Source organism: Cydia fagiglandana, chromosome 14 (assembly GCF_963556715.1).
Source record: "Cydia fagiglandana chromosome 14, ilCydFagi1.1, whole genome shotgun sequence".
Lineage (NCBI taxonomy): Eukaryota > Metazoa > Arthropoda > Insecta > Lepidoptera > Tortricidae > Cydia > Cydia fagiglandana.
This window is the reverse complement of record NC_085945.1, coordinates 17,168,321-17,195,307: the sequence shown is the minus strand read 5'-3', so window position 1 is coordinate 17,195,307 and position 26,987 is coordinate 17,168,321. Positions and strand designations below refer to the sequence as shown.

The 26,987-nt window shown below is 37.8% G+C and overlaps 2 protein-coding genes across 2 annotated transcripts in view; both read left to right on the top strand.

Annotated features, from left to right (window-relative positions):
- LOC134670899 (hemicentin-1-like) overlaps window positions 1-18,665 on the top strand; it is a 28,173-nt gene extending 9,508 nt beyond the window's left edge. Inside the window, exons 12-18 of the mRNA XM_063528718.1 lie at window positions 2,109-2,255; window positions 15,200-15,312; window positions 15,637-15,867; window positions 16,209-16,353; window positions 16,512-17,119; window positions 17,315-17,440; window positions 18,206-18,665. Of these exons, the coding sequence (XP_063384788.1) occupies window positions 2,109-2,255; window positions 15,200-15,312; window positions 15,637-15,867; window positions 16,209-16,353; window positions 16,512-17,119; window positions 17,315-17,440; window positions 18,206-18,397 (1,562 nt within the window). The 3' untranslated portion in view covers window positions 18,398-18,665. The remainder of the gene's footprint in view (window positions 1-2,108; window positions 2,256-15,199; window positions 15,313-15,636; window positions 15,868-16,208; window positions 16,354-16,511; window positions 17,120-17,314; window positions 17,441-18,205) is intronic.
- Window positions 18,666-19,376: 711 nt separating this feature from the next.
- On the top strand, window positions 19,377-26,870 carry LOC134670902 (BLOC-2 complex member HPS5 homolog). Its single transcript, XM_063528721.1, has 6 exons — window positions 19,377-19,563; window positions 20,504-20,614; window positions 21,383-21,505; window positions 21,822-21,926; window positions 23,422-25,620; window positions 26,552-26,870. The coding sequence occupies exons 1-6, from the start codon at window positions 19,468-19,470 to the stop codon at window positions 26,867-26,869; spliced, it is 2,952 nt and encodes a 983-aa protein (XP_063384791.1). The 5' UTR covers window positions 19,377-19,467; the 3' UTR covers window position 26,870.
- The last annotated feature ends 117 nt before the right edge of the window (window positions 26,871-26,987 follow it).

The window sequence follows — 26,987 nt, the reverse complement described above, 5'->3', positions numbered from 1 at the left end:
AGTAGAGGGTTATTGTCATACTAAATTTTGTAGTCACTGTAAATCAGTGCTGTAAATTTACTGCCATCTTTCGATACAGGATTAAAATGAAAATGAATAAAAAATATCAATAAATGTATATATGTATGGATAAATGATTTTTTTTATTTTTAGAACGCCATATGATTTTGACCCATGTTCTTTTACTGATATGAGTAAAAATTGTTAAATATAAAATGGTGTCGCCATCTAGACGAGCATGGAGGCCAAAGGTATGGGCGCCGTATATTCAAGAATCAAATTTTCTTTAAAGCGCAAAAAGCCATCATCTCTTGCAAAAATTAAACGAATACGCTTAGCCCGCGCTTTTCAAAATAAAATAATAAAATAAAAAACAACAATTGATACGAAATTTAAGTATAAAAAAATACAAAAAGTTGTGTAGCAGCATACGATTACTGGGGATGGAACCAGGGACCTCCCGATGCAAACAAAAAAAGCGAACGTTTGCAAAACGCGCCATGATAGTTCTTACTAAAGCTGACGAAATTTAGCTACTCATTCTCAAGTAAAAACGAAATATCTAAATACCGCCAAAACCAGCGATACAAATTTTCTGAATTTTTGGACATTTAATCTGAGCTGTAGACCTCGCGAGCAGAGCTTGAAATAACATGGTGCTAAGAGCTTTAAATACACCGTGTTTTTTTTTATTTCCGTTAATTTCAAGGGTGCATTCCTGAGCTTAAATCAAGTAACTTTCTCAAAGACACCGATGTTCTAATTAAGTCCATTTCGGAGATAATCCATAATTTATTTTTTTACTATAAGGCCTCTACAAGCGTGTACACTTGCCTTAGGGCCGGCTTACATATTGATTAGTGTTTAGAATGAGTTCATACATTTGCTACTAAACTTAAGTACAATCTCGGTCGATTGATGTACGAAATGACATTGATATGTTACAGATTTCAATTGTTTGGTTGAGTTAAATGTAATGCCCGTGTTACAACAACGCTATATGCTACATTTAATTACTTTTTAAACAAAAAAAAAAAACAAAAAAGAAAACAAAAAAAAATTTTTTTTTTGAAAATTAACTATGCCATTTAGTTCTTATAAACGTACTTAACTATACCCCGAAGTTAACGGAATTCAATAAAAACACGGTGTATAGTAAATTAAAGAAAAACAATACGAAATTTATGTGTAAAAAAATACAAAAAGTTATAATATCCCAGCATACAATTACTGGGGATCGAACCCAGACCCTCTGTGCAAACAGAAAAAGCGAACGTTTACAAACTGAGCCAAATAGTTCTTAGATGGGTTGACCAAATTTAGCTACTCCTTCTCAAATTAAAATTAGTTAAAATTAAATATCTAAATACCGCCTAAACCAGCGATAATTTTTTTCTGCATTTTTTGCTATTAACTCTGTAAACATGTTTCAAAAAGAAAATAGGCTTATGATATCGATACGACTATTTGTTTAGGCGCCAGGTATCACGACTCCGCCATTTTAAAAAAAATCCAAAAACCGGATTGACAAAAAAATTTTATTTAGTCATAAAATTCGGTCACAAAATTTCACGAGAATCGGTTAAGAATTGCGACCTGTAGAGGAGAACATCCGGACATACGAAAGCAAAATGCCCGAGTCAAAACGTAGACCTTCGCTTCGCTTCGGTCAATTACTTTCCTTCGTGGGTATTTTCACGGAAACGTACGAACGTGTCTTGCTATTAGGGTTTTTCAATCAATCACGGTACAAAAAGCAGGTACTGAGGTTGACTGAAGTAGCATGACAAATACGAACGTTTCCCACAAAATACGAAGGAAAACACTACATCTGCATGTACAGTCGACGTCAAAGAGAAATTTACAGCCAAAGTAACAAAAAAATGTTTACACGACCTAAATGCTATGACAATAAATCGTGTAAATATTTTTTTGTAACGTTAGTCGTAAAGATCTCTTTGACGTCGACTGTACAAACGCAGGGATTAAAAGCGACGAAAAAGATTGTAGACGGTCTTCCCTTATAGTCAGTATTCACAACATTGACCTTATAATTCATACAACCAGGAATAAAAATACAGAAATACAAAAGCTTAACTCTGTTTTAGACAAATCAAAGGACCTGTATGTAGAGAACAACGCATTAATTCTGCGAAACCCTAAAGAGATTCACTCAAGCATCAACTCTCACTACGTCTGTCGTGCCAAGAATAACAACGGGGAAGTTGCACAACCATATGAAGTTACTATTTCTAGTAAGTATAAGGCTTTAGGTACGGTCAGGCCAAGAAAGTGGTCTATCAATCAGATGATAGAGTACCACTACCATTTTTCGACTCTATCAATCAGATGATAGAGTCGAAAATTGGTAAACCACTTTCTTGGCTGACTGTACATACTATTATATTTATTTTATTTCCGTTCACTGACTAACGTGAATGTGGCTAGTTCCGTCATAAGGACTATTCCGTCTACTAGCGTTTGTCTCGTACAACGAACAAAATTGATATTTCATCGACAAAGCAGCGATTGCTTTTATAAAACAATTAAACCCAGATTTTTTTTCTACGGTTGAAAATCAAAGAAATATAGTATACTTACGCTCTTGGACGGAATAGTCCCTATGACGGAATTAGCCACATTGATCTTATGTTATATTCCCCGTGCCGTCAAGATTGTAACGGCGTAACGGCCACCTAAAATAAATATAGAAATCCTCATCGAATCAAAGTATGGATTAAGTACATACCTGTAAAACTGCATCGCACCGAAAGTCACGAAATATCAAATGTTGATTGCACTTCTGGCCGCGTAGCCAAGATGCCGATCGCTTACGCTCCGTAGCGATCGAAACGCAACTGTCACTGTCGCACTAATATGGAAGAGTGATAGAGAGACATAATGGTTTTCGTTGTCGAAGCGATAGCGATTGTAACCTTGGCTAGGCCGGCTGGATCCATCTTGGATTCGAAAAATAGTCACGAGCAGGGAGCCGATTTTTGAATTTCGATCGCTCGATTTAGTCACTCGAAAATCGGTGGAAAACGGCGAAATGCAAATTCTTGAAATACGAGCGATCAAAATTTGGAATCTAGTGGTATTGACCACTCGATTTCAATTCTATTAGTATAATTTAAACGCCTAGTAGTGGAGATATCTTTTATCGAAATACACGAAATCGAATGGTCGAATTTCAAAAATCGGCCCCCAGGACGATTCTTATTTACTACTGAAATTCTTTTTGCTAATTAACCATTTTGCTAAGTAACAATAAGTCATATTTACACTAAGTATAAGTAACTTGTGATTAATTCAATAGAACACTGTAAACTCCCCCGTTTTGTACACATATTTATTACATGTAGCGATGCTACGTATTTGCCTAGAATAAATACATGTTTTTCCATACAAGATAACCGGTACAACATGACTGTCGCATTTCCAACAAAATAACATACACCAGAGTATGACACTTAGGTAAAACTATAATGTACCTTCTCAGCTGTAGGTTGTTTAGCATATCCTGCCTCCTGGTTAGCTGGTTTCGAAGAAACAAGTCTAAAGAGTATGCCACTTGAACGGAACTTGTCACCCAAATTGCGCGGAGGTTGTGGAACCAAACCTGGCTTCATGCATATCAAAATGATCCCCCTGGTCTACCCCAACTGCTCAAATAGGTCACTTCCTAATTTAATTAGTATTTTAGAATCATTTTCGGAATTTTTATGAAACATAAATAGTGAATATGAAGGTGTGAAAAGGTTGAAATTTTGACAGGAGAACTGTCAGAGAGTAGACTATGCGTTTAGTTACCGCATCGGAAAGAAGGTATTCTGAATGAAACAAGGTAGGAAACGTACGATAAAAATATAATTATTAGTAATTATTATTAACCACTTAAAATATTACAAGTATTAATGAGCGTTGATATTTTTTCGAGAGTCATACGATTTGGAAAAGGTTTAAGTTGGTTTGACGTTTGATGCGTCGATATGGATCGAAACGGAGGGCTGGGGATTTTGCGAGAATCGACAATGGATGGGGAGTTGGTACTGGGGCACGCTAGCATTTATACAGTTCCTAATTGAATATCGAAACAAACCGCCTCGCCCCCTTCCGCCGCCTGCCCTGGCCGGTGGAGGATTGGGATATATGTAAAGTGCGCCGTGTGTGTATGTGTTGTGCGCGAAAAGGGCGTAGCCCACCGAGTGCTTTCCGTGCCGCCGGCGAGCGCAAGCATGGCCGACGGTCGTGTTGCTCCGAGCGCCGTTGCGCGCTCCCTGATGTGCTGAGCGTCGTGGGGACGCTGGTTTTCACCGCAGGGCGCAGTTTCCAAGGCCTGTGGACTGCGTGCCGCCTGGCGATCCCGAGGTGCTTCACACAGGCCTCCCCTTCACTTGCGTGGCCTGTCGACTCCGAGGCGCGACACGTTGGCGCCACCATCAAGCCGTAAGGCACGGCCTTGACCCGCGAGCCGTGTGTCGGACAGCCTTGCCGCGGTCCGACGACCCCAAGGTCTCATCGCGCGGGTCCTTCTTGTGGAACTCCTGAGCGCCGCGGGTTGTTCTCGCCCGGGCTTGCCAAAGCCGGAGCTTGAGGAACGCCCGTCGCCCACCGTCAGCGATCCGCCTGCTGCGTTAAATACCAGCGGGCCTGTGGATGATAGCTACGTTCGGTACCCGTGAGTGCACTAGACTTTTATCCCAGGTTTTGGCCAAGACCCCGCGTCTCGTCCTTCTCGCGATCGTAGATTAAGGTTTACTATAGTGTCATCCCATAACCGCCGACAGTTTAGAGAAACCGATTGTATTCTGAGCAGCGCCCGCCCTAAAGCGGAGTGCATTGTAGTAGTTAGCGAATTGTATTAAATTGCATGTCATATATTTGGTTTTATCTTTTCAATATCCTATCAAGTTCCCATTAACCAGGTTAGAGTAACAAGAGGACCCTTGCACTCCAAAAGTGAAATGTTTTACTGCGGATCTTATCCGAGGCATCACTCCCATTAATTATTTAAACATTTTAAAAACCTCATTATTTCTTATACACTACAATATTATTTTTTATATACAACAACAACTTCATTTTTTATACACGACAATGGCGCCCGAAAAAAAGTTTTAAATATCAACCTGGTTGCTGTGAGCTTGGGAGAGCGATAAGATAAATGTATAAAATTAGTATCAGTTAAAAAAAAAAGAATTAAATGCAATTATTGGTCTTAAAAAAATACAATACCATTTAATTTGTAACTTTACTTGTGACAGAGTAGCAAATTTATTATTTATTGTAATTATTATTAGGCTACACTATGAATAGTTAGCATAGCGCTTAGCCACAAATTATTCTTCCTACCACGCTCCAGTCGAGAGCATAGTGGTAGTTTACTTCAATACTTCATATATCTACCGAAGTGTTATTAGCTTATAATACTTAGGTGCACACCCTGACACAAGTAAAGCAGCAATCTTACCGACATGTCGGAGGAGGAAGGGGACGAATTTCATGACACAGGTGCGAGGGAAGTCAAACTCCCCACCACTACTCGTGAATTAACAGGATTCAATCCTTCGTATGTCAATACACGACCGCGGGGTGCTGCTGCAGACGCCCACCCACCCGGCCCATCCACGCCAAAACCACTAGAGTCTATTTTACCATATTTGGGGGCTCCGGGCCTTGTCCGTCAAACCAACTCAACCTTAACAGGGGCAGTCACTACAACCCCTACGACGGGGACTACAGGCAGTACAGAACGCATCGTGCATGTATTGCGCGAGGACCATTTGCGGTCGTGGAATTTGAAATTTTCAGGTGACTCAGATGTCACCGACTTCTTCCTTAGGATTGATGACTACAGACGTAGCCGAGACACTCCGGAGCACAAAGTGCTTAAATGTTTTGCAGATTTACTAAGCGGTAAAGCCTTAGATTACTATAGGCACATACGCGACGGAGTCTCCTCGTTGTCGGAATTGCAAGATCTGTTCAGATCGTTTTTTACATCGATAGACAATGATTATACTTTAGAAAAAACTATTCGAGAACACCGACAATCACCAGGCCAGTCATTACATTTTTACATATTGGAGATGCAAACTATGAATGCGCGGCTCACAACAAAATTATCAGAAACAACCTTACTGCAGATAATTAAACATAACATTTTGCCATCATATGGGCACCTGTTGGCTGTCGACGACTCGAATAGCATCCAAAATCTTATTGCTATAGGCAAACGTTTTGAAGCTTATTCAGGCTTACCTGGGTCTACAAATAATTCCAAAACAACAAAACAAATAAAACAAATTAACGAAATTAAAACTTATAATCAGAGAAATTTCAAGAGCAATAATACACAAAGACAGGTAAATAATAAAAACAACCAACTTACTTGTAAAAAATGTAAAAAATCGGGACATTCATACCAACAATGCCGCACTATTCCAGGCATTGTTTGCTTTCAGTGCGGTCAGAAAAATGTGCTTACAAGCACTTGCCACAAATGTAATCCTGCCAAGGGCAGACCAGCGCCGGAAGCAGACAATGTCCAAAAAAACTAGATAGACCAGGAGCCATCAAAACAATATCAAACACACTATATTTAGGTGCGGTGACTCCTGGTGTAAAGGCGGTTGAAGGAGATAACCGAATTTACATTGATTTTGAGGTACGAGAACGAATATATACAGGTCTAATGGACTCAGGAGCAAATTTAAGTATAATAGGGAACAATTACCATAAACATTTCTTAAACTTAGGATTTAATTTAATAAATTACACTACAACTGCGACTTGTGCAAACCGTTCTGTCGTTGAGGTCATAGGTAAAATCCTATTACCAATCAATTTCAGAGGGATGCTTTATAATATCATGTTTATGGTAATCCCAGAAGTATCTGATGACTTCATTTTTGGCATGGATTCTATATTAACACTAGAATTAATAGATATTTTTAAATTAAAAGATAAGGTAAAGGGCCCCTGTTTCGGCAGGTTAAGGCTCTTGAGAGTGAGTTGAGAGTTTGTATATTTTTCTAAATATTACTAAGCATATCAATACCTTGAAAGCTTTTGAATAAGTTATATATGTTCTTTGTTAATCATTTAATGTATAAACTGTAGGGTTTTAGTTGAAACTTTTTTTTATATGAATTTTTTCGTGAACCTCTTATTTGGCTCCCATTTCGTGATACAAATTTAGGTCAGCTCCTAAGTTCGTGAATTCGTGTCCCCTGTTTCGGGATAAAGTTTTCTTAGATAAATTGGTGATAATATGCGGATAATCATTTTAAATATTTAACGGTCTTACATACTTACGAATAATTGGAAGGTCAAATTAAAAATAATATTTAAAAAAAAATGTTATATTGAGAGCTAGCTTATAGTTTTTTGTACTAGTCGATTTTAATGGTTGAATTAAGACTTTGTAAACCATATGGGTACTTTTCTCTCTCTTCAATCGGTCCCTCATTACTGAGGATCGTGACTCCGTTTGATTCCGTCAACTAGTTGTCTCCATCGGTCCCGTTCTGTAGCTTGGTGGAGTGCGTCGCTGACAGGTATTTTTAGTTCCTCCGCTATTTGGTCCGACCATCTTTTGGGACTTCTACCCCTAGGCCTTTTTCCCTCTATTTTACCGGTCACGATAAGGCGTTCCAAATTGCTGGTATCCCTGCGTGCAACATGGCCAAAGTACCGCAATATTCGTTGCAAACAGGTTGTGGATAGACGTTGAGTATTTTCTATTTTTAATTGTTTTAGAATAGATATGTTGGTGCGGCGGGCCGTCCATGGTATTCTTAGCATACGTCGCCAGCACCACATCTCAAAAGCGTCGATTCTCTGTCTATCAGCGGCTTTGAAAGTCCACGTCTCTGTACTGTATAGAGCAATGGAGAAGACAAGGGTGCGGACCAGGTGTATTTTAGTCCGGTGGCTAATATTACGGTCTCTCCAAACTTTGCTCAGTTGGGTCATTGCAGACTTTGCCATGCCAATCCGTCTCCGTATCTCAGGTTCGCTACTTCCTTTGTTGGTAATCAGTGAGCCAAGGTATTGGAACTGGGTTACGGTTTCGTAGTCACGTAGGAGATTGGTGCGTTGGATAGCTGTGAAACGGTCAATGATCATGAGCTTGGTTTTAGATTTATTAATAGCAAGTCCCATTTCCATACTGATGGTTTCCAGTTTGTGAAGCAACTCCGCCATGGGTACTTTAATACTTGATTAAAAGCCAAACTATATAAATAAATAAAAAAATAAAAATATTTTTATAAATATTTAAAAAATAAAAATTGTTTACAAAAAAATAATTTACTATCTTATACGTTAAATTTAAACATACACAAAAATAAATCAAATAAATTTAATAATAAATAAAATTGTGCTAGTAGTTAATATGAGAATATACGTGGAATATACCTTAAATTTTTTAACTCAGGTCACATTCAAACTCGTTTTATGAGAATTCTAGTGAAAAAAACATATACCGAATTTCGCTCATACGAAACTTCATGAAATACATTAATTGTTTCCTAATTTATTTTTTTAATTATCTTCGTTGTTATATTTAAAAACAAGCACTCAAAATGTATCTAGAAAATCCTTGATTCGTGAGTGGCACGAAATAGGAGACACACAAAAAATAAAATGACCGCTATTTCGTGAGTCGATTTATTGCAATTTTAAGTTATTTCTATGCATATATTCAATCTTTTTTCTTATCAAATCAATTACTAACGAACCCACAGAAACACTCTCAAAAACTTTTATTCGAATGGGTTTAGCTTTTCCTTCCTATAAGCTTAACAAGTGAGAGCGCGCACCTTACGCCTAAAAAAAGTGCACGCATACAACACAGCTGTTCGCGGCCATCTGACAGTTTCGACCGTCGTATTATTCTCAGTTTAATCACTAAAATATTGGTTATTATTTTATTGAAGAGATTAAATATTACAGATTTTTTTCATATGTATAATTTGAATAAAAAATATTTGAATTCCCTATTATTTGCGCCAGAAACAAAACTAACGAAATAACGTACTAACACGAACTTGGGGCCGTTTACCTTATTCACCTTCTAAAAAGGAAAACATCACTTAGGCCGGAGTCACTAAAAACATTATGTGCCATAGTGCCAAAACATGATCTCTCCCCTCTCGAATCAATTCAACTGGACAAAGTAATAAATGAATTTAAGTCAATCAGTACAGAGGAGCGAGGTCTGGGTAAAACATCTCTAGTAGAGCACAAGATCACAACAACGGGGCCACCAATAAAACAACGATATTATCCGCTTTCACCGGTTAAACTGAAGGCTTTAAATGACGAAGTAGACCGGATGCTTCAGCTGGGCGTGATAGCACCATCTAAATCACCATGGTCTAACCCCGTTGTTATGACCCCAAAAAAAGACGGTTCCTGGAGATTTTGTTTAGACGCCAGAAAACTTAACGACGTCACAGTCAAGGACTCATATCCTGTACCATACATTAATTCAATTTTAGATAATTTACGTGGCACACGTTATTTAAGCTCAATCGACTTGTCGGCGGCTTACTGGCAAATTTCATTATGTGACTCCGACAACGTCGACGGCTCCGGCACGTCATGTCAAAAATGTGCATTTGTGGTACCAAACCGCGGACTATTTGAATTTAAACGCGTCCCGTTCGGTATCTCGAACGCGGGCTGTGAATTACAACGTTTGGTTGATTCTCTTTTTCACCATAAATACGGCGAGAAGATATTTGCATATTGTGACGACCTTCTCATAGCCACCAATTCGTTTGAAGAGCATATCGTTATTTTAAATGACGTTTTTCAAGCTTTAAGCAAGGCAGGTCTAACTATAAATTTTAGTAAGTGCGAATTTTGTAAATCAGAGCTTAGGTACCTTGGATACATAGTCGGTTCACAAGGTCTACTAACAGATCCACAAAAGCTAGATAGCATTAAAAATTTCCCGCGCCCAACAACCGCTAAGCAACTACGCGCATTTATAGGGCTCTGTTCTTATTACCGACGATTCGTGGCAAATTTTTCAACTATCATAGCCCCGATGACAGCTTTAATTGGCAAGAAGAAGGGTAGAGACACCGTAGACTGGACAGTGGAAGCAGAGAGGTCATTCCTAGCGCTTAAAGAAGCCCTCACCCAGGCTCCGGTGCTCGCCTGCCCTGATTTTTCCAAACCATTCCAGATCCATTCAGATGCATCAAGCGTCGGCATCGGGAGCGTACTTATTCAGGAATTGAGCGGTATAGAACACCCTGTAGCTTTTTATTCTAGGTTGCTTACGAAAACCGAACGAAATTACAGCACAACCGAACGTGAACTCCTAGCATTAGTGGACTCAATAAATCATTTTAGACCGTACATAGAAGGTAGCCGCTTTGTGGTGGTCACCGACCATATGTCGCTAAAATGGCTCAAAACGCTAAACAACCCTTCAGGTCGTTTGGCGCGATGGGCAATGCAGTTATCTTGTTTTGACTTTGAAATTAGACATAAAAAAGGCTCCATGCACGTAGTACCAGACGTTTTGTCACGTATTGAGGCAGTAATATTCGAAGGAGGTTGCAGTTCTAAAGATAATTGGTATAATAAATTATTTAAAAATGTAGAAACAAACCCAGTATTTCATAAAAACTATCAAATAAAAAATAAAGTACTATTTAGATATTCAAAACCAATATCAAATTTACAGACCGAAAATAATTGGAAAATAGTTTTGCCTAGAGAATTAATACCAGAATGCATTAAAGAAAATCATGAAAAACTAACAGTACATCCTGGCACATTTAAAACTTTATCAAAAATTAAAGAAAACTATTTTTGGAAAGGCATGTATGCAGACGTGAAAAATTATGTGGCCACGTGTGAGAAGTGTAAAGCATACAAACACTCAAATCAGCCTCCACATGGGCACATGACAAACCAGAAAAAGGTTAATAAACCTATACACACTCTATCTATCGACCTAATAGGTCCTTTAGTACAATCATATTCTGGTCACGTCTACATACTATCTATAGTTGATGTATTTACAAAATATTGTTGGATTCACCCACTTAGAACTGCAACAACTAAAACAGTAACTACATTTATAGAATCAGAAATTTTAAATAAAGAGGGAATCCCATGTGTTTTAATCTGCGATAACGCAACAATATTCCAAAGTAAACAATTTAAAGATTTCTGTGCCACACACTCAATACCAAGGATATTTTATAACGCATATTACGCACCTCAATCCAATACAGTAGAACGCTTTAATCAAACTATTGAGACCTGCCTAGCTATTTTAGTAGGACAAGACCAAAGGAACTGGTCCAAGTACCTACCGCAAATCCAGCTATCTTTGAATAGCACTATTAATATTGTAACGGGGCATACACCATTCTTGTTGGCAAAGGGGCGAGAGATGATGACGGATGGCATGCTGCATTCCATTAGGGGCGGTATTCCAAATTCGTTAGATGACCTCCAAATTTCCAACCGGTCCGACAGAGCAACTGCTCTCAACGAGATGGCAGATATCTTCCAGCGCGTCACTGATGCTTTGACCAAAGCGTACAAACAAAACGCGGTACGATATAACCTGCGCCGTAAGGAACTTCGGCTAAGCGTAGGCGATATCGTATGGAGGCGTAATTTTGTACAGTCAAATGCAGCACACTTCTTCTCCGCAAAATTGGCACCGCGCTTCCTGAAATGCAAAGTCATTAAGAAGCATTCGGATGTCGTATATGATCTTCAGGAGATAGACACGGGTAAAATTGGAAAGTATCATGTCAAGGACATAATTAAAGTCCCACAAGGTGTATGTCACACGTAACAATTTATTTTATATTATTAGGGCATGTTAAGATTTAGCCCATTCTTTTTTTTCAAGCATACATGCTTCTTTGACCCAACTGGTCAACATTTGTTCCAAGCATTTCCTAGGAAATCAAATTTTATAAGTAACTACATACCCTAAGGGCCCAGGGTGACTCAATTATGGTGGATATAATACACTAAGTAGGACATGGAAAAGAAAACCAAGTTTTTTCTTTTTCAATTAATGCAAGCCCATTGGCTGCATATTGGAGTTTGATTTAAGTGCGGGTTACAAGTAGCTCCCACTATTGCTAGTATAAGTAATAAATAAAAACTACCAACTAGTAACCACATTATATTAGGGTACTAGTGGCTTTGTATTTGTAGGAATATAGGCATAGCAGAGCATGCTATAGTAAAACATAACTATTAGTATATCAATAGGTAGCATTACATTAGGAATAGATATACATGTAATATACTAATTAATTAGAATAAATTAGCCTAATCAAAGATAAATAATATTTTTGTTAGCATTAAAAGATATCAATTAGCCTCAAAATGAGAGTTAGCTCATTATTAACTATAGCGACTACATTATACAACTTAAGACTATTTCAAAGGAAATCTAGGTTATATTTTTTAGTTGAGTAGCAGAAACCACAGTGTGGTGGCCACACGCTGTGATTTCTAATGTGAAACATGTGATAGTCATGATCTGACCACAGCATAGTGTTAAGAGGTATACGTCTACGTTATAGTTCTAGAACATAATATAGGTAAATTAAAGATAAATATTAAGTAGCATACGAAACAAATAAATATAGGTTTAGTGTCAAACGATAATAAATATGGAGCGCATGTATATGTCCGCATGTATAGTTAACGTCCTACTGGACCAGATGATTTTTTGGGAAAAGATTTTTTTTTCTCCGGTTACCCCGGCTGCCTCGGTTAAGCGGCGCTTAACCTCTTTGCCGAGAGAGGGGATATTGTAGCGATGCTACGTATTTGCCTAGAATAAATACATGTTTTTCCATACAAGATAACCGGTACAACATGACTGTCGCATTTCCAACAAAATAACATACACCAGAGTATGACACTTAGGTAAAACTATAATGTACCTTCTCAGCTGTAGGTTGTTTAGCATATCCTGCCTCCTGGTTAGCTGGTTTCGAAGAAACAAGTCTAAAGAGTATGCCACTTGAACGGAACTTGTCACCCAAATTGCGCGGAGGTTGTGGAACCAAACCTGGCTTCATGCATATCAAAATGATCCCCCTGGTCTACCCCAACTGCTCAAATAGGTCACTTCCTAATTTAATTAGTATTTTAGAATCATTTTCGGAATTTTTATGAAACATAAATAGTGAATATGAAGGTGTGAAAAGGTTGAAATTTTGACAGGAGAACTGTCAGAGAGTAGACTATGCGTTTAGTTACCGCATCGGAAAGAAGGTATTCTGAATGAAACAAGGTAGGAAACGTACGATAAAAATATAATTATTAGTAATTATTATTAACCACTTAAAATATTACAAGTATTAATGAGCGTTGATATTTTTTCGAGAGTCATACGATTTGGAAAAGGTTTAAGTTGGTTTGACGTTTGATGCGTCGATATGGATCGAAACGGAGGGCTGGGGATTTTGCGAGAATCGACAATGGATGGGGAGTTGGTACTGGGGCACGCTAGCATTTATACAGTTCCTAATTGAATATCGAAACAAACCGCCTCGCCCCCTTCCGCCGCCTGCCCTGGCCGGTGGAGGATTGGGATATATGTAAAGTGCGCCGTGTGTGTATGTGTTGTGCGCGAAAAGGGCGTAGCCCACCGAGTGCTTTCCGTGCCGCCGGCGAGCGCAAGCATGGCCGACGGTCGTGTTGCTCCGAGCGCCGTTGCGCGCTCCCTGATGTGCTGAGCGTCGTGGGGACGCTGGTTTTCACCGCAGGGCGCAGTTTCCAAGGCCTGTGGACTGCGTGCCGCCTGGCGATCCCGAGGTGCTTCACACAGGCCTCCCCTTCACTTGCGTGGCCTGTCGACTCCGAGGCGCGACACGTTGGCGCCACCATCAAGCCGTAAGGCACGGCCTTGACCCGCGAGCCGTGTGTCGGACAGCCTTGCCGCGGTCCGACGACCCCAAGGTCTCATCGCGCGGGTCCTTCTTGTGGAACTCCTGAGCGCCGCGGGTTGTTCTCGCCCGGGCTTGCCAAAGCCGGAGCTTGAGGAACGCCCGTCGCCCACCGTCAGCGATCCGCCTGCTGCGTTAAATACCAGCGGGCCTGTGGATGATAGCTACGTTCGGTACCCGTGAGTGCACTAGACTTTTATCCCAGGTTTTGGCCAAGACCCCGCGTCTCGTCCTTCTCGCGATCGTAGATTAAGGTTTACTATAGTGTCATCCCATAACCGCCGACAGTTTAGAGAAACCGATTGTATTCTGAGCAGCGCCCGCCCTAAAGCGGAGTGCATTGTAGTAGTTAGCGAATTGTATTAAATTGCATGTCATATATTTGGTTTTATCTTTTCAATATCCTATCAAGTTCCCATTAACCAGGTTAGAGTAACAAGAGGACCCTTGCACTCCAAAAGTGAAATGTTTTACTGCGGATCTTATCCGAGGCATCACTCCCATTAATTATTTAAACATTTTAAAAACCTCATTATTTCTTATACACTACAATATTATTTTTTATATACAACAACAACTTCATTTTTTATACACGACATACACAAACACTGAACAGACAAACATTTAACAATTTATAAACTGCATTTAATTTCATAATGCAGATTTAGTCCGAATCGAAAGTTTTAATTTTCGACCATTGCAAACGGCAAACTGAAAATCTACACTGTGTTGTGATTGGTTGGTTTATAGGCGTCAATAGCGCGCATGCGTTCTAATCTGTAGTGTTGCCATAGGTAAAAAATCTAAAGTTGCGATTTTTTTTTATAATGTTTAAAACGGTTAAAGTCTGGCTACTGAAATATAGCTGGTCAAGCAAATCTTGTCAGTAAAAAAAGGCGCGATATTCATATTTTCTATGGGACTATATCCCTTCGCGCCTAGATTTTTAAAATTTGCCGCCTTTTTCTACTGACAAGATCTGCTTGACCAAGTATAGGTATATCACTAATGTTTGGCGTCAAAACATCTTGGGCTGGTCAGACTTTTGTGTAGTAGGAATTATAGTTTTAACCTTTTTTTACCAACACAAAAAATGAAGTTTTTGTACAATATAACAAAACCGGTTATAGTTAGATATATTTGTGTGGTATTGATGAGACTTATCACAGTTAATGCACTATTAATGGTACATATTTGACCAGTTATGGTATATTATCATTATTTTTGTTAATTTTCAGAATATGTAGATTCTGGTAACGCTAATGGTAGCCACTACGGTTCTCTAGACCATCCGTACGATTTCGTCTGCCCACTGCCCTATACGGACCCCAATTCAGTGAGGTGGTTTAAGGTAATTTTCTTGTATTTTTCATAATGCTGTCTGCAGAGCAAGTATTTATCTAACCAACCATTTTGTTTTTAGAATAAGGTGGTAATGTAATATAATTAAAGGCTATTTATAGACACAGACTAAACTGAGAATTTATGTATTTCTTGCCTTTTTCTAGTGATAGCGTTGATTAAGAAACTTTGATACCTAGTACTCCTAGTAGGGATTTTGCAGTGAAATTGAATCTATGAAATAATCTAGTTCAATGGATAAAAAATATATTGAAATGCAGTATCAGTGTCACCAATAACATGCTTATTCATTAATCATGGGTTTCGTTTTCAGAATTTCACTCACTACGTGAATGGCCCGTCTTTACACTTCGACCATCCAACGGACGTGGACAGTGGTAACTACACCTGCCGCGTGAGCGATATGAACGGAGCTGTCTCTCATACTGTCGAAATAGTTTTTGGCTCTCCGCCGAAAAGAGATCGGTCATCATTCAATATTAAGTGGAGTGGAGAAGAATGGAAAAAAATCGCTTGTTATTCCAATGAAAGTCCTCTAGGCAAGGTATAGTGTTAATTAAAACTTAAATTGTTGTTTTAGTGCAAATACAGTTTCATAGTTTCATTAAAAATTATAAATGCAATTTCTTTAATTATATATGTACAGTCGACGTCAAAGATATGTTTACACTTCTGCATCTTATTGCAACGGAATAAGGTGCAAAAGTGTAAACATATCTTTGACTTCGAATGTACATCTATTGTCTGTTCAAGAAATATGACGCTACACCCTATTAGGGCTCATATTATGCAATGTAAATTAAATACTTGAATGCAAATGAATAACTCTGAATACTTAAATTATATGGATTATTTGTATTTCATATTTAAAAAAAATATTTTCAGTACGAATGGCTTTACAACGGTAAGAAAATACAAGGTGTGCACGAGCAATCCCTGCTGCCAATAGGTTGGGGACAATATACTTGTCAAATCACACACCCTCTCGGAAATCTGGTCCTCAACTTCCAAGTTACAACTAAGGACAAAGGTACTGTATCCATTTTGTATTATTATTATAAAGTTATTTTAAACAGTCCGAGGATAATTATCTTACTAATGCAGAATATTACGCATATCTCGGGATTTTTGACACAGAGTTAACTTGTGCTAAAAATAAAGTTCAGGTTTTATAAGTATTTTTTTTAGAATGTGGGATCCCAACATCATTTATGAAGACGGAACATGCACCTCTTGTGTTGGACTCGTCCCTAACATGGCTTTCCACACCAACCAGTGGACAATATTTAATGCTGCCGCACGCTGAAAAACTTCAGTTGATTTGTCAAGATGAAAAATCATCTTCAAACAGCTTCACTAAATTCCCTACATCAAAATCAATTTACGCTACATGCGACAAAGAAGACTCTTTCCTAGTAGACGGCAGTATTCAGAAAATATCTGAAATGAGCTGCAAGAACAGCGTAACATCAAGTGTACTTAAAACAGGAAGACCTTGTCTCGGTGCGAATACAGAGCTGAACCAAGTTGGATTCCACGTTAACGGCTTTACTGATGTATATCAATCTTGCGTGGACACCGTCAAAAACGTTCCGTTGTATACGAAAATGAATACAATTGATATAAAGAAGGGGTCTAATGGAAAAGTTAAGGCGGTTAAAAGTACTTGTTTGGATAAATGTTGCTACGAAAAGATACAGTTAGTGAACGCTGATGATGTAAGCTATGGTCCACCTGAGAAGGCAACTTTCATCGATTCTCTTAACTCTGTGAATTATTGCAAGCCGAAAAACAACGTACGTGTGTGAACTATTATACCTATTATTGACTGTTTATCTATGAAAAATAGTATAATTATACAGATATTTAACTACAAACTTCTGTACTTAATACAGAGGTTCTTACTATTTATTTAAAAAAAAACTTTTAAATCAAGTAAATATTCTTAATTTTCTCGTAAATTAACATACCTAACATACTTTTATTTTCAGACGAATTGGCATGATATAGAAGAGATAAGTAGGGAAAGAGCTGAAAGCGAACAGTTTACTGTTTGGTCGGGAGCTGCAAGCTACGCGCAAGTAGGCGGGATTTGGACACCCAAGTATTTATGGAAGGTTAGTGTTTTTAAATATATTTTTCTTTAGCTTACCTTTTTTATTCAAAAAACGCTAGTTATATATCGCGTAATTTTAAGACTCAATCGCTAGTTTGAATTCAGTTTGCCCCTAGAAGGAAAACCAGATATCGTTTACGTACTTAGACTTCATATGTAATAGTGCAACAGTAATTATCTTCAGTTCGCAACGGGGTTTGATACTTAGTATATGGAGTACTAATATGGAATAATATTAACATCAATAAATTGCTCTGATAATTAGATTAAGATAATATGTAACTATTCGTAAGTGCTTGTTCCTAGGCCTACATGAATAAAGTATATTTTGCCTTTTTGATTTTTGACTTTTAGTTCATAGACTAGTTAGATAGATTACATAGATTATAGTTCATAGACTATACAACTTGCCTTTACTTAACTAATATTTCAAAACACCGAATCCCATTACTTAGACTTCTACTATCGTAATATTCCTAATCAGTTCAGGAACACACTATATGTATAACTAGAGTTAACAAATGAGTTAGTAGATTTAACTATTCAACATATTAGCTAGTTAGTCTTAGTAGTAGTAATCTATATATTTTCATTGTTTTTTGTTATATCGCGGTAGTCCCGTTCGTGTAGAATATGTTTACAGTCAACGTCAAAGATATGTTTACATTTATCGCCTTATTACAAAGGCATAAGGTGCAAAAGTGTTAACATATTTGACGTCGACTATACAAAAGGCGAGAGTTTAAAGTGTTATATTTTGTTAAAGGTCATGAAACAGTTGGACACATCGGAGAAGATGGTGGTTATCCACGAGAACACAGAGCCAGCTGGACCCAAGTTGTGCTCTGGCGCATGCGGCGAGGAGGTCGTCTGGTTCGAGCCGGTGGGCGACCGCACTTACTGCTGCAGTGTGGATGACTTCAAGAAAGCATTCGGTGTTGCCATAGATTTTAATTAGAGTTGACAAATAAACATCATTTTTAGTACATTAATTTTCTACAATAGCTTGAAATAGCGGTATGGTCGGTAGAGGAGTAGGAGAACGCACATGCCCTTATCATTAATGTTACAATAAAATTCATATTTTGATCCATAATAGAAAATGTTACTAAATGTATTTAATTTTATGTCGCCATTTTCTACAAACACGTATGGCTGCGCTTTGTATACTTATACTTGGGTCAAGTAATGTTAATGTTTTGCTTTCAATAAATAATCCATAATAACCTGTTGTTTTACTTAAGTTTTTGATCGCACTGGTGACACTCCAGTGCCATGTTTATCAAAAGCTTGTAACTTGTAATACAAGTAGAAGTCCCTTTCTAGCAAAAAATGTTAAAAAGGAACTTCCACTTGTATTACAAGTTACAAGCTTTTTATAAACAGGGCACTGGAGTTGCAAGCATCTATAGGCTACACAACCGTTCACCGCCACTACATGATTTCTGGCCAACTTTCTAATAATAGGGGGTATTACTGCAATGTTCTGCCGCCAGAGTGCAGCACCAAGCTAGCTAGTAAACCATACAGTAAACATACTGCGCCTTAAACGGTTTCTTGACAATCACAGACAATAAAACATGACATTGATGGATCAAGGCGGTTTATTAACAAGGGCCTGCCGGGAAACGCAAAAATCGAAATTAAGTTACCTGCCGCTTTATCGCTCGAATATGCAAGCAAGAGTGATAGAGAGGTTAGATAACGAAATTTCGATTTATTTATTTCGCGGTAGACCCCTAGATTGTGATGGATAGTGGTAGTGGCGCCCCCTAAGCAGAGTTTTGCGTAATATTTCCTATTGTAGCTATTTTTGTCACGCTGTACCATTTTTGCGGATTTTTATATTTTTTACATGGCAACCCTAAACTAATGTCAGTTGCTCAGTTGTCACTGACTGATAGTTCAGATAGTTGTTTTGTCAAGTTAGTTGTCAGTTCTAAATGTGTCATTCGTGTTTAATGTTGTAATGTAATGTTTATTATTACGAATAGTGTCATTTGAAAAAGAAAAAATGTGCTTATAAACATGTCTTCTAACAAACTGCCGCCGTATGTTCTGTTGGAGCTTCCTCCCGTGACTGATCAGATAAATTTCCCGTTAAAAAGTGCACAACGAATCAAGGTGGGTCTATTAGTGATATGGATTTGGCAAACGTTCAATTTGAAGCCCTATAAGATCCCGTCTGTTTGATGTCAATGCTCCTTGTGTTTTCGATCTATTCCTCATTTTATCGTATTGTATTTTCAAATAGAAAAGAACCTAGAATACGTATCAGTCGCAGAAAAGTACTCAGCAAATTAAGGGAATTAATTTGATGTTAAACAAAATTTTAATACCATTAGCTATATTAATTAATATCTGGGAGACCGAGCTTTTCTCGGAAAACATATAAAAACTCAAAAATGCGCGTTTTCCCAGAGGGAAGACCTAGACCTAGCTATATCGATTATTCTGAAAACCCCTATATAGGAAATTTCATTGAAATCGTTAGAGCCGTTTCCGAGATCCCGAAATATATATATAAACGAGAATTGCTTGTTTAAAGGTATTACTAACATTTGGTAGATATTGCATTATGGAAAGAACATATAATAAATACAAAAAGCCATGGTTGATCAATTTAAAGGCCAAAACACGGTTTATAGTGACCCTGGAGAAAGTAACCATGCCAACAAGCGACAAAATAGTTGATTCACCGAAATATATTTAGTTATTTCTATTCTCCTAGGTTTTTGGTGTGGGAATATTAACACTAGCCAAAAAAATTTATAAAAACTGTAAAACAAAATATTTTGACATTTCTTAGCAAATTCATAGTTTGTAACTATTTTACAATAAAGAATGTTGTAATATACATGAAATGGTTCCCACACCCAAAACTCCAAGGTACAGAAGTTTGAAGCAGAGTTTGTTAAGGGGACGAGGTGTTCAAAATTGCCTTGACACACTCTTATTCTTTTAACAATAAAGCTGCAACAAAGTAATTTTGAACACCTTACCCGCTTAGCAACTTCTGCTGCTGACTGTATGGTTATTTCTAGATAAAAAATATTTATTACAGTACACATGCTTTGATGTGTCCAAGTCGCTGATAGCATTTGGAGCAACCAGCGGAGGAATCTACATCTTCAATGGGACTCCGTGTGAATTTGTGCAGCTCATTCCAAATAAGGTAATTGTTTGAGTATTTTGTCCTCTAGTATCCCAACGTCCTGATACTAGTACTAATGACCTACAATGAAATTCAGACCATTAACCTCGTGCCGCCCACCATACAAAATTATAGCCAAGGAAATTAGAATCTTTTTGTATTTTCAATTGGGTTGAATTTCATTTGTTCAAAGATTTTACGAGACAAATGAAAAGCTGCCTAATTTGTTTTTTATTCAGGTTGACATTCCATCGAATGTACATCCTAATATAGATTGGGAGCATGAGGTTATTAAATATAACAGAGCTGCTATTGTTTTATTGCAGAATAATAAATTTTATTATATTACAAGCTTTTATTTTACTTACGATGTACCTATGTATGAATGTATGTAACTATGTTTGCATGGGTCAAATCTTGCAAGTTAAATTTGACAAACTTCCTAACTTCCAATGAAGCTGAAAATTTGCTTACATATGTAAGTCGGGTGACAATGCAATATTATGGTACCATCGGGCTGATCTGATGATGGCGGCAGCAGGTGGCCATAGGAACTTTGTGATAAAACAACGAAATCTAATTGTGTTTGGGGTTTTTAGAATTGACGCCAAAAGACAAAAGGCATATAGTCCACCGATGTAGAGTTAACAGTGTGAGCGGTGGTACCAGTGTTCCATTGGTGTGTTGCGATTATTATTTATTTATATAGTAACAGCGAGTGACGATATATTGGACCACTTTGGCCGTCACTATATATTTAATTCTGACTGTACCTTAACATTATTTCAGGATGGCGCCATCACACGCGTAGCCATATCTAAAGACGAGAAACACATTGCCTGCGCCAACGGGAGGGGTATTGTGACCGTCACCGACTGCGACCAGGCCTGCGCTCATACTGTTACATCCAAGGTAAATATATATATATAAAAAAAAATATATGTAGATTTTGTAAAAAAAAAGTAACTCAATAATTTATTCACCATTTCACAATCAACATTTTTAACAATTCTTTGTAAGACAAAAATAACCAACTTATAACATCATCTTTTTTTTGGGGTTCCGTACCCTAAGGGTAAAATCGGGACCCTATTTCTAAGACTCCACTGTCCATGTCTGTCTGTCAGTTGAAATTTTGCGCGCACCCGAGTTGCATACATCGCCATTGTTAGTAGCTCGGTACTACTTACAGGGGTGTCTTTTAAAGTCTTATTTGTACTTATTGTAGGAGCATGCCGGCAACGAGGTGACCGCCATGGCGTGGAGTGGAAACATGCTGTTTACAGGAGACGACGTGGGCCGGATATCCGTCTTACATTTACACAGTTTTATTGTAAGTATCTTATATCACTAGTAGTAGACCGTGTAAAGTTGCCATAACCACAGAATAAATAATAGTACTAGGTACAGAAGATTCACTCTCTAACAAAACGCGTTTGTTACGATCAGGACAGATATGACCGCTAGGTGGCGCACGCGCCCCTCGCCACCAAAATTGGTGAGGGACGCATGTACTTGTAGCTGAGCTACCTGTTGTAAAGCGACGAAATCGCGGAGTGAGCCACGCCTGGTATAACAGTTTGAGTGAATTTTACTCTAAATTGATATTACGAGTAAGTACAATTTCACTACACCTTCATCATTCACTTGCTCTTGTCCCATTCAATCACTCTCGCCCGTCATATCATCATTCACTTGCGTTCGTTTCATATCATCTCTCACACAGTCCATCCACCTTTTCCTCGGTTTTCCTCTCCCGTTACTTCCCTTCACATTCATTCGTAATACCTTTCTCGTCACATGACTTTCATCCCTCCGCATCACATGTCCGTACCACGCTAGGCGATTCTTACTTTTTCTACTATGGGTTCAACTTTCACTACACCTTATAAAACAGAATCCTCCGCCGCGTCTGTCTGTTTATGTGTTTGTTTGTACGTTCGCGAGAAACTCAAAAACTGCTGTACGAATTTTTATGCGGTTTTCACTTATCAATAGAGTGATTCTTGAGGCAGGTTTAGGTGTGTAATTTGTTAACCCGTGCGAAGCCGGGGCGGGTCGCTAGTAGTAAGTAAAATTGCTTTTACATTCGCTGTGCAGTATAGTACCTACATACCTTAGAGCATTTAACAACTGGAGTCGCCTTTAAGAGATTACCCCTCTGCCAAAAACCTTGCACAATTGTGCAAACTTTTGTATGGACTGACGTTGATCTGACATGGCTGTTTTACGTTACGTACAAATAGCCATACATTTGATGACAGACAAGGCGTCTAGTTACTAAATGCGATAAGCTACATAGGTACTACGGTACTAGGTAGAACCGTGGCGTGATACCGTTTGTGATAATCATAATAGTATACAATTTCATCCCATCTGCATACATTATCATGTCAATAACTGATGGCTGTAAGTGAACAGTGAATTGCATTTAATGTCCACAATGTAACACATTTGTAATTTAATAGCCTTTTGTTTTGCGTTGACAATACAGTCATAACATTATTATGGTACCTGTTTACTTGTTTAGGTCATTCTTTTTTCTACTCCCGTACTTTTATTTGTCATATAGTTGTCAAGACAAGTCTCTAGTCCATTCTCCAAAATCGCATTTGTGCATACAGTATCTTTTTGACATTTCGATACATCGTGTAATGACCATTTAAAAATATTGTTGTTGCTAACCTTATTTCAAATGTCATATCTGACAAAATATCACTTAATGTTTGATGACTCAGGGATTTAGGTAAGCTAGGGAAATAAAGAAATGTTGTTTATTACCTTAAAATACTGAACGTATTCTAATTATAACATTTATTCATTTCCAGGCGAAGACCATGTTCCAAAGTTCATCACAGACCATAATGAGTTTAGACTCCCGAATATGTCAGCTAGACATGCGGGACTGCATGCTGCTCGTATCGACACTCACCAGGTGCTATGTCTGCAACACAACCCAAGAGCAATACAGGCAGATTGGCCAGAAACTAAGAGATGGAGAATTCGGAGCATGTTTTGTCACTAAGGATAATGTTGAAAATTCCACAGAAAACGCCAAAGATGTAAAGGAAGTCAAAAAGTATAATATGATTGATGATGATGCTGGATTTGCAGTGGGAGAGAAATTAGCGAATACACTCATATATTGCGCTAGACCGTCGTCTAGGTTATGGGAGGCTACCGTCGATGGTACAGTCAGGAGAACACATCAGTTTAAGCACTGCTTAGCTAAAAATTACAAAGTAGTCACTTTAGAATCATATAATAATGAAAATTTGTGTATAGACACAGATGCAAGCGAAACAGAAGGACAGTCGGTGAATTTTTGCAAAATTTTTAATGTAAAAAGTGCCATATTTAGTTTCAAAAAAGACGCTTTATATTTTTTAAATGTCGATGACGTTGAAAATACTATGTGGTTTGATACATATAAAGATATAGTTGATTGCAAAATATATAATGATGAGCTGTATATATGGCTTAGCAATGGTGCATTGGTGAATTTGAAATATTTGAAAATTGACAAGTTTCTATTAAAGTGCTATGTAGATGAAAAATATGCTCTCTGTGCTGAAATCTGTGCCTTGTTTAGTGATTACTTGCTTTCAAGTAACTTATCGTCAAAATTACACATTTTAGTTGGTCTCAGAGAGAAACTTCAGCCAGATGCGATCACAAACATAGAAAAGGTTTTAGATAAAATTGACGGTTTAAAAGATGCAACTCAAATGAAATCTGGCATTTTTGTTGTTGACAACACTTATCATGCTCAGACATGTCTGTCTGACGATGAATCTAAAACTGAAGAAAATAAATTTGGAAATTTAACACCGGAGGCATTACAAGCTTTCAAAGATTTAGGAGTTACAGTGACTGACAAACTTAATTCTAGCAAAAAGAAATTGAAAGAGAAATGGGAAGGGTTCGAAGATAAAATGAAACATTTCAGTATTGAGAAGCAAAGTATACAAGAGGTACAATTGCCAGAAAGGAGACCACGGCAAGAAGATCCTAGCGAATATATTCCTATAGAAGTAGATAACGATATTATTTACAAAGAGTCTAGTCCAAAGGCCATAGAAATAGACAATAAAATAGAAAATCTAGATGATAAAGTGTGTAAATCGCTGTATCAATATTTTAGACTAAGTTTAGTTAGTAAAGAAGAACAATCGAATTTAATATCAATAGTAGAAAACTATTCCTGTGATATTAGTGGAATACATCGACTTATGTTATTACTGGAAGATTATTGCATATCCGTAGGTGCTAAGGAAGAATCAAAATATGCACCTTACAATATATTCCTAACTTATTTAAACTTATCATCAAAGAAAGCTGAATATATAGATGCGATATTAAAAGATGAAAGATTATACAAATACTTTGTTGACTCCTGTATATCTGTGAATCTTAAAACTGGAAAAGTCTCAGAAATGGGTTGCGAATGTGGATTCCCTTTACCATATTCGAAAACAGATGAAAAACCTATGTTTTCAGCATTAATAGATGAATTTGTAGAAAAGCAATGGGCGAGTCAGACCAGAGACCAATGCTACGACATTTGCAAGAAAATGCCGTATTTATGGAGAAAGATATTGTATCTACAAAGAAACGAAGACCTTTTAAACATTTTACGGATATTATTGCAAATGTTAGATGAAAACTTACTTCATTCATATCTCCCCCAATTCACATTAGAGACATGGGATCGTACTATACAATTGTACGTCACTCTTCATGCAAATTTATGTTTGAATTGTAATAAAAAGTTTGACAATATCAACGTAAAGGATACATTAGACTGGGATGATTTAGGAGCGATGATAATCAAGTCAGTGGGTGGAAGGAATGCTATTAAACTGATGGAGAGACATTCATTATTGATAGCGCCGGGCGAGATCAGTATGAAATTCTATCATACTTGTTTGATGGTGTCGTTGTATGAGAAGTATGACAGTACTATAGTGACGCAGCTAACTGAGGTGTTGTACAACACTTATGAATATGAGGATGTGAGAAATGAGGTAAGTTTTATTGTAACTAAATATTTCGTCATGATATAACCAAACTACTAGGTACTATGGCCATGAACTTGTAGTGGTAATTAGCTAACTGCTAATTAGTGAGTCTTGGCTGTAACCTGAAGATTTGGTACGTTGCGGCAAATCACTTTTGTCAATAGAAAAAGGCGGCAAGTTTGAAAACTAGATCACCCATCACATTTTGAATTTCGTTCGTTTTTCTACTGACAAAATAGTTTGCCTGACTGAACCTAATTCTCGTTAGACATGTGTAAATAAAACAGATTTTTGTTGCATGTAGATGATGGTAAACAGCATATGTATTTTATAATTATTTGCTGTTTCTCAGAATAATTGTAATACACCACTATTTATATAATCGTACTTGCTTGTACAGTTAGTATCAAACGACGAGTCAATAGTATCTACCTACCATTCTCTAACAGCTTAACAAAAAAATGTATATATATGTCGGCGGCCGATCGTAAGATCAGGCATATCGTGAAATACCTAGGCATATCGTGGAACGTGAAAATCTTTGATTCGTTCCCTGAGTCGACGGAGCCCCGCTACGCGGGGCTCCTATTTCTGGGCAGTTTGCCCTTCGGGCATCTGAAGCAACCTAACGAACCTATCCTGCCTATATATTGGTTTAATGTCACTATCGTCAAAACATTACACAGGAACATTGCGATCTTACGATCGGCTGCCGACATATATATGTCGCAGTCAAAAGTGTGAACTGGTCAAAAGAACTTTTAAACGACAAAAACAGGCAAAACTGCTTTTGACTGAGCATGTTGGTCAAAAGTAGTTTTACCTCCATTCAATTTTCTATCTTTATTTTGACAATTTAGATTTGCATTTGCCTTGGCAAGTTTTGATGTGTGGGCAGCTAGAGTTTAGCACTGACAGATTCTCAATATTATTTCAGATCTGTCAAATTCTACGCACAACTGTCAACGGGGACATCAAGCACACAGCACTACCCATCATCATAGCAGCAAAATCCCCACACTGGGGACTCAAGCATTCAAACGTTACTGACACACTGTCAATAATTATTGACAATATTCCCACGCTCAATAACGGAGCTACGGACTGCGCGTTATGTGGGTTGCCGTTGCAGAATGAGTTTTTAATCAAAGATGGCGGACTGTGGGTGTTCCGGTGTGGCCATATTTTCCATGGGGCATGTTTAAATGTTAATAAAGTTAAATTGTGCCCCGATTGTTTGCCCTTGGCTAAGTAAAACATGTATATTATTGTAATTTGTATGAACACAATGAACAACCCAATGTACAAAGCAATGCTTAGAATGGTATATATAAAATAGACCTTTCAAATATTATGGCCTCATACTGTGAATA